Consider the following 11,000-nt stretch of genomic DNA (forward strand, 5'->3'; position numbering starts at 1 on the left):
ACACAGTGTGTGTCTGCACACCCTCTACCAGCAACTTCTCCATTAAATCCTCCCCCCTCACCTATTGATGACCACCGGTGGGCCGATTACTAAAATGCCCCTCTTCTTTCCCCCATTCATTGCCCCCATTAACTTCAGTATCCAAAAATGCACAAGCAACCTCATCCCGTAATAGTCAATAGCGTGGTGCAAGTTTTTTTTGAGTTGTATGGTTTGCCAGACAATGATAAAGGCTGTGCATCGGTCGGGCCATCGGCGGGTACCCAGCCCCGACTCAGGCACGAGCCCAAAAAAAAAAGAGCACTGGGACAGCCTGATAATTTATAAAAGAGCACTGGGACAGCCTGATAATTTATCGGGCCGGCTCAGTTGGGACCGATGAGCCCGGGACTCGATATTTTTCATTTTTATCAATATATATATATATATATATAATGTTTCATGTCGATTAATTATATTTATATATTAATTTATATTAAAAAATATTTTTTCAATTTAATTGGGCCAAGCTCTGATTTGAACTCAAGTTTGAATGGTCGGGCCAGGCAGGGCCGGCCCGATGCACATGCTTATCATAAACCGATTTTCTCAAGCCTACAAGAATTGCTAAATGTTAGCCGGCTGGTCGAAAGGAAAGGCCAAGAGTACTGGAGGGTATTTGGGTCATTCACATGAATTTGGTGAATGGTATGATATCTGAAAAATATTTGGATGGCAATAAGTTGAATGAGAACAAACTACAATTGCTTATGAGAAATTGCAACTAGAATAGATGGGAACTTAAATAAAAGCAAATAAAATGAAAGCAGGTGTTGTGAACGAAATCCAGAAAAGAAACATCGCAAAGAGTTAAATTTTCTAATAATTATGTCTCCCAACTTAGTCCAAGTTCCCGAAAATTGCGTTAGATATTAGATCATATGAAACGAAGGTAGGTTTTCCAAGTGAATTTTCAAAGAGAAAATTCAAAGGAAGCCGCAAAAGCAACAAGCCTTGAAAAGTTAGATCTTCTAATGACTTTGTTGATCATAATTTGATTTTCCAAATAGCCAAATACATTATTGGTCAGATCAAAACTAGACATTGATGAAAACCCTAGAGACCATATTTGATTATCAAAATCATGTTCTAAAAAGCAAAACCAGAAAACAATGTCCTTCAAAATTTTCCCCCTGGATTTTCAGTCTCATGTGACAAACTAGAAAAGTTATGTTCTTCCAATTAGAATTCGAAATTATTTAAACTAAAGATATGTGCAATGTGAATTTTAAATCTATATCATATGTTAAAAACCATGTTAAAGTAGATGAAAAAATGTTGAGCTTCTTTATTTTGTTTCATGTGAAAAAAACTAATACCGGCACTGCCCTTTTTCGGGGCGAGGAAGAAAACGAACCCATCAAGGAAGCAACAGGCCCGAACCGATCGTCTTTGAGACCCACCCCTCCTCCAGGGAAAAGGACAAGACTGGCCTTTGACTTTTTACTGGCCGGTGGGGAGCGAAAATAGTACCGTTGATTGGGCCCAGGCATGACGACTTTCGGGCCTCTCGTCGATGGCCTTCCCGTTTTTTGGGGAACAGTTAGAGGATAATAAGGTCATTAGATAATACGATTTTTCCGGAAGGATCCGCTTCGGAAACCCCGTCAGCAGACTTCTCGCGAGGACAGAAAGACTCTCAAGCTTTCTTTATAATGACCGTAGGGCCCCCAACCTCCTAGACGGTGAATGATCAGTCCTCGGGAAAGGGACAAGCAAAGGTTTTGACTTGTACGCGGGGCCGTCGACAGCGAATTAAGGCGTTGCCGCGTAGGGACAAAAAGGTCATTTTCACAACACTATTGTAGCCAAGGACGGGGCAAAATCGTATTTTTGCATTTATTATCTCCTTATTTATTGCTCGCTACCAGAAATATCCTCTGACAACCATCTTTTCTTTCTCAAGCGTTAGGTACCACCCTCCTACAAATACGTATCGGACGAGTCGTCTCGCTTGACTCGGAAATCACCTCCCTTGTAAGTGCACTCCGGACCCGGATCGGGATCTAAATCCAGATCTTCCTAAAGGCATTGGTGTTGGATTTTTATTCTTATTTTCTGCCTTAACTTATTTTAAAAAATAATATGAAAAACCCAACTTTTATATATATTTTTTTTTATTCATTCAAATTTGTGTGTAATTAAAATTAAAAAACAAGGGGGGGGGGTTCGGTATGATGGGCCAAACTTTGGCTCCTTAGGTATTAGTCTTTTTCATCAAAGAGAAGCTAAAATGTATTTCCATCAAAGATTGCTCCATATGGATCCCTCATTGGTGGGATTTTTTTTCACTCGATTTCCTGTCCAGTAAAACTTATCTAGGCAATCAAATTTGCCCTGAGAGACGTACCCATCTCAAAGAGACTTCGCCCTTCTTATTGTTTCTACTATTTCTTCAAATTGTTAATATGGCCACAAAAGCATCTGAAAAACTTCTGAAATTTCTTAAAAAACTGTATGAATTTTTTTTGAAGCTCATAACTATTGAGATTCTCTTAATTTATTAGTCGAATAGGAAGATGGTAGCGACAAAACCGGAATATTACAATATGAAATATTAAGGATTTCAAATATATGTGGACATCGAACCGAGTACCCCATGGGTATAAAGTTGATGGTCGAGCTCAGCTGGAGCCCAACCCAACTTTGTTGGGCTCTGGGTTGGCCCCCGACGCGATGCACAACATTAGTGTCATCATTGTGTAGGGGCAAAGCGAAGGAGGGGGCGTCGCTCTTGCCGTGGCAGCAGGATTAATCCTCCCATTTTTTCATAATCCATCATCATATCGACTTTGATATGTATCTTAAACACCAGCATATGAGACGATTATCCACACCAAAGAGTGGTTAGCTAACTTACATATTAAGCTTATACGGACTTAGAAAAGCAGGGTATTAGATCGACACCCACCATTACTGTTAGAAGAAGCGAAGGACTACGGTCGTTCCTAAACCCTAAACCCTAAAAGACGACGGCGAAGTGCTCCTACAACGGCGGTAGATGCTATTGCATTCTGATTTTTAAAAAAATCCGAATTCTTGTGGAAGGAGAAAGTTTGAACTTACAAAATTGTTTGCCCTTATAAGAACATATTTATGCATCAATAAATACTCTTGCTATTTGTAGGTTTTAAACTATTGAAATCACGTTGAGATTGTGTTATTTGTTGCTCATAATTTTGCACGTATTTTTCAATAAAAGTGTAAGAAAGATGAAACACAAACTAGGAAGACGTCTGTGAACAACGTGACTATTTTGGAGAGGAAATTCAAACAAACAGCAAAAAAGTGCTGACGCAAATTTCTTCGGAAAAAGGTCCGCCCACCTTTATTATAAAGCCAACGAGCAGTTAGTGTACGGGGATGCAGGTAAGTTGGCAGCTAAAGAGGTTGTTTGACACCGGTAACAAATTCTTATTATCCAATGAAACTACCAAAAAAATTAGGGTAGATTCATTGAACCCTGTAACATAATGTTTCATAAATCTGCCAAAATTTTAAAATTAAATCATTGAACAATAATAAATATCTGTCATGGGTGTCAAACAACCCTACAATGCCATTAGTATCACATTTTGCCAAGTGATACTATGCTCCTAAAAGATTTAAGGCCCATACTCCTTTGAAGTTCAATCCGAAGAAGTTTTTGTTCAGTCCGCGTATCTCAGGTTAATGATATGACAATGCATTCTTTTCTATCTTTTTTTTACATCATATTTTCACATTTGTGTGTGTGTGACTCACTTAGATGTACAGTTTTGCTAGTATTAAGTGCGAATATTTTCACATTTTACATCACTCGGTAATTGGTAGAACAAGAATTAAAAAAATATGAAACCAGAATAAGAAAAAAATAGGCCCTCAAAATGAAAGTTTTTCTTAGCAAATCCGACTTTTTAAGTGCAATTTATATGTATTCGGACGATACATGTCACATTTGGCGATTGGATAAGAGGTCGAAACCATTTTCCTTTCTCTGGTCATTGAGACTTGGGCGGGAAATAGAACAACTGTTAACTGAAATGTAATACATACACTGTTTGTATTTTAGAAAAAATAGAGCCTACAGAAATCGAATCTATACTACAAAACACCAAAATAGATCACACATGAGGCTGTGATTAGGACAAGATTCCAAAGGATAAAAGATCCCAACAAAACCGTGTCACAAGTGAATCGGACAACCGGTTCCGAGACGTCAAAAGACAACTTTTTGTGCACAAAATCTTGTGCAGAAAAGGATTTGTCTTTGATCCTGATGGGGAAACCGGAGGAAGGGCTGTAAAAAAATGTGATGACCCAAAGGGGAGGAAGATAAGAAATCAGAGGAAAAGAGGAAAAAGACAGACTTGACTAAGAAGAAAAACCATTTTGGGAGCGCAAGAAAGACAGAGAAGAAGAAGCAGTCCACACTCCACACTGTACAAAAAGTCAGCAACAGCAGGGGGCTTGTCTTCCTCTCTCTCTCTCTCTCTTCGTACTATTGCTTTTTCCCAGCCCTTTTCAGTTTTTCTTCTCCTTCGTCGATAATTTTTGGATGCTCTTTTCATGATAGTACATGATTCAGATCCCAACGATGAGCCTGCGGTAGAGAGAAAAAGGTGGATGCATGAAATCTGCAGTTTTTTTTTCTCTTATTTTTCTCACAGAAGCCACCGTTGGTAAAAAGTGGGAGGTGAAGGAGATTTAGTGGGAGAGAGAGAGAGCAGAAAGAAAAGGGCACTTCTGCCTTTTCCTTTTGATGTTCATCAATCTTCCAAAGGTTTCCACTCTCCCCCAAGTTCTTTTTTTTTTTTTTGGTTTTCTACTTTGGCAGGTTGGAATCCGAATGGTCAACCAACCTCAGTGTCTAAATTTTTCTGTATTTCTCTCTCCAGAATTTGGGTTCATTTCTTTTTAATATTTGAAAGGTGTGGTTGCGTCCACATGGTTGATTATCTTCTTCTACTGTAGATCAGGACAATTGGGTTTTCTTCTGTCTCCATTCTTTTATTGAAGGAGTCAATTTTATTTTTTTGAGGGGGTTGGGTTCTTTTCTTTTTCATTTGCTTCTGTCTGGTGTGCTTTTTTTTTCCCTGAGGTTGCTGCATGCAAGGAGAGTGGGCGTGAAGCCTAGGGTTTTCTGAAGGGGCAGAGAGAGAGAGAGAGATAATGAGAAGGAAAAGCTATAAGCAAGCGAGAGAGTGCTTATGAGTAGTCGAGGGTGAAGGAGAGGATATGCCTTCCCCTGCTCTCTTTTGCCTTTCTTTTCACTCCCTCTCTCTTGGTTTCTAAAGAGAAAGCCTTGGAGGCACTGAGTTCACATCTGCGTGTGCCTCTTCTCTCTCTCTCTCTCTCTCTCTCTCTCTCTCTCTACTTCTATCTCTCGGGTTGTGCTGCAGTACTCTCTTTGTGGGTTGTCTGAAATGGGTCTTCTGAGATAGGGAAGAATTGGAGGCACAAGGAGGGGGTTTCATGAGTTTCGGGGGATTTCTAGAGAGAAACTCTGGTGGTGCGAAGATAGTGACGGATTTGCCTTACAATATGCCTGTGGGTGCAATCGCTCATGCCCGTCTTGTTCCCCCTTCTCTCTTGTCTAGATCCTCTAAGAGCATGTTTAGCTCTCCTGGATTATCTCTAGCACTGGTAATCTAAGTCTTATCCAGCTCTGATTTTTCTTCGTGTTAATCTTCTGGTTTTTCCACTGATAACTCTTGGGTAAATCTTTGTGGCAGACGAGCAGTGGTGGTGGTGGTGGAGGGATGGATGGTCAGGTACTTGATGGTGATGGTGGTGGCGGTGGAGTTGGTGGGGTTGTAGGTGTTCTTGGCGACTTTGAAGCCAGCAGGAATAAGGATGATGAGTATGAGAGTAGATCCGGTAGTGATAATGTGGAGGGCGCGTCTGGTGATGAGCAAGATGGTGATAACCCCCCAAGGAAGAAGAGATATCACAGACATACTCCCCAGCAGATTCAGGAGCTAGAAGCGTAAGCATATATCTGTTTTGAATTCTTTCTTTGTCTGTTTTTTTTTTTTTTTTTTTGGTTTGCTTCCTTGGATGATGATATTGATGACTATTTTTTTTTTCTTCTGTTTCGTTTCTTTCTTCTAGTCTCTTTAAGGAGTGCCCTCATCCCGATGAAAAGCAAAGGATGGAGTTGAGTAGAAGATTGAATCTAGAGAGTAGACAAGTCAAATTTTGGTTCCAAAATAGGCGTACCCAGATGAAGGTACTTTTTCTCCTAAAAAAATGGTGTTTTGGTGTTAAGCTTGGTTTTGGCTCTTTTCGTGTGTCTTGAGTGTGGGGAGTCTTTTTTTTGACAGACTCAACTAGAGCGCCATGAGAACTCTATTCTCAGGCAAGAAAACGATAAGCTTCGAGCTGAAAACATGTCGATCAGGGACGCCATGAGGAACCCGATTTGCAGCAACTGCGGGGGGCCGGCGATGCTTGGAGAAATCTCACTCGAAGAACAGCATCTTCGGATCGAAAATGCTCGGCTCAAAGATGAACTAGATCGAGTCTGTGCACTTGCCGGCAAGTTCTTGGGCCGCCCCGTCTCGGCCATGTCCTCGGTGCCCCCCATCACGAGTTCATCTCTCGATCTTGCAGTGGGCAGCAATGGATTTGGAAACCTGAGCAGCGTGGCAACGGCCACATTGCCTTCTGGCACCGACTTCAGCTGCGGCGGCGGTGGTGCCCTTGGCATTGTGACGCCGAGGCCTCCTACCATGATGACTGCCGAGAGATCTATGTTTGCAGAGCTAGCCTTGGTCGCCATGGATGAGCTGGTTAAGATGGCTAACACAGATCGGCCCCTCTGGATTCCAAGCTCGGAAGCTGGGAGGGAGACGCTCAATTGTGAGGAATACCTTCGAACATTTTCTCGTTGTATAGGACCAAAGCCTGTTGGATATGTTACAGAAGCCACTAGGGAGAGCGGCTTGGTGATTATAAACAGTGTGGCTCTTGTGGAGACTCTGATGGATCCGGTACTATATCGCATTGTCCTCTCCAACGTTCAGTTTGTATGCATTCATTTTTTCTGGTGTATTTGTTTTTCTGCTTGTTGATCCTGATACACTTTGATTGGATTGGTCTCTCTTCTACCTTCCATAATTTGTTTTTGGAGTCTTCATTTTCTGATTTAATCATCTTTCTGTGTGCCATTTTGGTTGCTTAGAGATATAGCCCTTCAAATTGAAGCCTCCATAGTTCTCTCCTCATTTTTGAAATCTAGATTTACACTCAGAATGAGGTATAAACAGAAAATCTTAAACACACTCCCATTTTTTACATAGAACCGGTGGACGGAGATGTTCCCATGTATGATTGCAAGGTCCTCCACCATTGATGTGATCTCAGCCGGCTTGGGCGGGACTAGAAACGGTGCCCTTCAATTGGTAACATTCTTTCAGATCTCATTAATCACTTTACAGTTTAACCTCAGAGCATCAATCCGCCTGTTTTAGAGATTAATCCTTCACCTGAAACTCTGCTCAAAGTATGTGCCTTTTTGGTGTCTTAATGCCCGCAGATGCATGCTGAGCTTCAAGTTCTTTCTCCCCTAGTGCCGACCAGGGAGGTGCGTTTTCTGAGATTCTGCAAGCAGCACGCCGAAGGCTTATGGGCTGTGGTTGATGTATCCATTGACGGCATCAAGGACAACCAAAATGGTGCCGGTTACATGAGTTGCAGGAGACTCCCTTCTGGTTGTGTTGTTCAAGATATGCCCAATGGCTACTCTAAGGTGAAGAGAGAGACTGAGGAGAGAGAGAGAGTTTTATTTTTCCATATAGTTTACTATGTTACAGTCTCCAAAATAGAAACGCCATAGTAAACTCTCACATACCAACGTGAAGCAGTTGACAATTTCTACTCCTAAAGATCTACAGCTTCTGGAGTCGAGCCCTAGCTCCGGCCTCCCCACCATGCAATTTTTTAAGGCATCGATGCTTCTCTTCTTTGCCGGGATCTCCTTCCTAGGCATCAGTCATATTGATAGATTATTAATGATCCTGGCTGGCAATCTATTCATTTTTTTAGGACCATCGATGCTCCTGCTTCTGTGTCACCGCCTTAAATTTTATCCCGTTGTTGCAATCTAGTTATTCTCCCTATGTACCCGAAGTCTTTCTGCCATTTCTTTTTCTTTTCTTTTTTCCTCATCGTCACACCTTTCTAAGCCCTAATGAACAAGACACATTCAATGCAATCTTTGTCCAATTCTCGACTCTAGAGGCCGTGACTATTTCCTTCTCAAGGCTCAATCTTCACTCCCCAAATTAAAAGGAAAAAAAAAATCCCAATCTCCTGAACCTCTCTTGATTTAATATTTCAATATACTTCTGAGTTGCTACTTGCCTTTTTTTGGTCTCCCGAAAAATGCCTCTCATCTAAACTATTAGTTTATGAACCAATCATTTATCTCTCAACCGATACTGGCTTCTTATATTAGGCCATATTATATGTATATATTTTCTTCTCGTTGGTCTTGCGATTTCTGCCGGATTTCAATGCGGCTGCCATTGTCTTTGTATATTTATATTGTATTAGTTTATGGGGTTTTCTCTCTTCTTGGTGCACAAATATTGATATTAGGTGGTTCACTCGAGCTGTAGGTGGTGTGGGTCGAGCACGCCGAGTACGATGAGGGCTCGGTTCATCAGATGTATCGCCTTCTGCTGGGCTCGGGCATGGGCTTCGGCGCGCAGAGGTGGGTCGCGACCCTGCAAAGACAATGCGAGTGCCTTGCCATCCTCATGTCATCGGCCATCTCCAACCGCGTCGACCATGCCGGTGTGTCCCAAATCTCGATGATTTTTTTCTTCAGTAGATCTCTTGGTGCTTAATCTAAGAGCTAGATTTCGTTTTGATTTTATTAAGTATGTTTTCCGGGTTTGGTTGCAGCGATTACTCCAGCGGGTCGCCGGAGCATGCTGAAGCTGGCGCAACGCATGACCAACAACTTCTGTGCCGGCGTGTGCGCGTCGACGGTGCACAAGTGGAACAAGCTGTGCGCCGGCAATGTGGATGAAAATGTGCGGGTGATGACGAGGAAGAGCGTTGACGATCCCGGCGAGCCGCCGGGCGTGGTGCTCAGCGCCGCGACGTCGGTTTGGCTGCCGGTGTCGCCGCAACGCCTGTTCGACTTCCTCCGGGACGAGCGGCTCAGGAGCGAGTGGGATATTCTCTCCAATGGCGGGCCGATGCAGGAGATGGCCCACATCGCCAAGGGCCAAGATCACGGGAACTGCGTCTCTCTCTTGCGCGCTAGCGTGAGTCCTTCTGCCGCCCATCAAACTTCAGCGAAATTTCCTGTTTTTCTTCCAAAAAATGTTCAACTCTTGCTGGTTCCTCACGTATTTACGTTGTTGCAGGCGATGAATGCGAACCAGAGCAGCATGTTGATCCTGCAGGAGACTTGCACCGATACGTCGGGCAGCTTGGTAGTGTACGCGCCGGTGGACATACCGGCGATGCACGTGGTGATGAATGGTGGGGACTCGGCCTATGTGGCGCTGCTGCCGTCCGGCTTCGCAATCCTGCCGGACGGACCGGGATGTCGGCCGCCCCCACAGCTTGGTGGGATGAGCCCGCCGGCAAGGGTGGGTGGCTCTCTTCTGACCGTGGCGTTCCAGATCCTGGTGAACAGCCTGCCGACGGCCAAGCTCACCGTGGAGTCCGTGGAGACGGTTAACAACCTAATCTCCTGCACCGTCCAAAAAATCAAAGCGGCTCTTCATTGCGAGAACTAACTCTTCTCCCTCTCCCTCTCTCTCTCTCCCTCAAAGTGAAACAAGAAAAAAAAAAAAGGGAATAAAAGTGGTGGGTATCGGCGGAGCGCTGTATCGTCCTAGGCGAAATGACCAAAACGACCTTGAATTTCGACGGAACAATGCCGGAGTTTGGGGTGGTTTTAGTCATTTTTTGCCTTTGCGCAACTCTGGTGGTGGTAGACCGGTGGTGGTGGTCGTCGTCGTCGTAGGTGCATCAGTGGCGGTCGTCGCCGTCGTCGTAGCAGTAGTGGTAGTGGTGGTGTTGATGTGTTGTGAGTCAAGAACGAACCGCACGTACACAGTAAGGAATCAGCCATGCAACGATGTCAGCAAGGAATCGTCCTCTGTCTATGGCTCTTCTTGTTGGGGTGGTGGTGGTTCGGGCATTGACTCGTGAAGCCGATTTGCTTTCTGTCTGTGAGCGTCTGGTTTGTGTAGGGAAGACGATGATGGTATGGTGTTTCTTCTTGTAGCATCTGTTCTCAAAGCTTTAGTGTAAACATGGCTTTGAGAGAGCGTAATTTTTTGTTATTCTTATCTAATCTTCTGGTGCAATCCTTCGCTTCTCTTTTCTTCAATGGTCTCTAGAATAAAATAAAAGGATATATATCGTAAAATATGCTTGCATCTTTTACGACCTTTCAGATAAAATATTATCAAGAACACAATCTTGACGAAGCTTTCTTATCAGAGAAATGACTTCTCGTGGACGAGTCGCGATGCATCACATGCAGCAGGTCAAAATAAATGCTCGTGCGTTCAGTTATGGTACATTCTGCCACTGATTCTGACCAGAAAAGTTTTCTCAGAAGGCAGGTCCAGGTCCGGCCTCAGTCCCCGACTCCCCGCCATCTCTTCGTCTTTTCTCTCTCTTTCCATGCGCGTCCGAAAGCTTTCCCACCAGATCCCGGATTCCGCGTCCGGTACTCGGTCGGCCGACTGCGACGCGAACGCGGAAAGCTGAACTTGAGCAGAGGCTGTTTGGCAGAGCAGCGGAGAGAAAATTGCGTGGGAAAATGGGGCGAGGCAGTTCCGTAATTTCTGCAGCTAACGCGGCCTATTTCTGCGAAGGTGTCGGTTGGGGCGACCTCATTTAATGCACCCCTCTGAGCTCCTCTCGCTGCCACCCAGCCAATTAATGCTCCCCTCTGGCGCATCCATCCAATCGTCGACGAGCACGTGGCTTCTTGCTGACCGTTG

General features: G+C 43.8%; 1 protein-coding gene across 1 annotated transcript; it reads left to right on the plus strand.

The window, feature by feature from the left end:
* Positions 1-4,528: 4,528 nt before the first annotated feature.
* On the plus strand, positions 4,529-10,342 carry LOC116247588 (homeobox-leucine zipper protein ANTHOCYANINLESS 2-like). Its single transcript, XM_031619772.2, has 9 exons — positions 4,529-5,664; positions 5,754-6,007; positions 6,133-6,250; positions 6,345-7,013; positions 7,323-7,424; positions 7,559-7,771; positions 8,643-8,820; positions 8,932-9,299; positions 9,402-10,342. The coding sequence occupies exons 1-9, from the start codon at positions 5,494-5,496 to the stop codon at positions 9,777-9,779; spliced, it is 2,451 nt and encodes an 816-aa protein (XP_031475632.1). The 5' UTR covers positions 4,529-5,493; the 3' UTR covers positions 9,780-10,342.
* The last annotated feature ends 658 nt before the right edge of the window (positions 10,343-11,000 follow it).

The sequence above is a fragment of the Nymphaea colorata genome, chromosome 2 (genome assembly GCF_008831285.2).
Source record: "Nymphaea colorata isolate Beijing-Zhang1983 chromosome 2, ASM883128v2, whole genome shotgun sequence".
Taxonomy (NCBI): domain Eukaryota; kingdom Viridiplantae; phylum Streptophyta; class Magnoliopsida; order Nymphaeales; family Nymphaeaceae; genus Nymphaea; species Nymphaea colorata.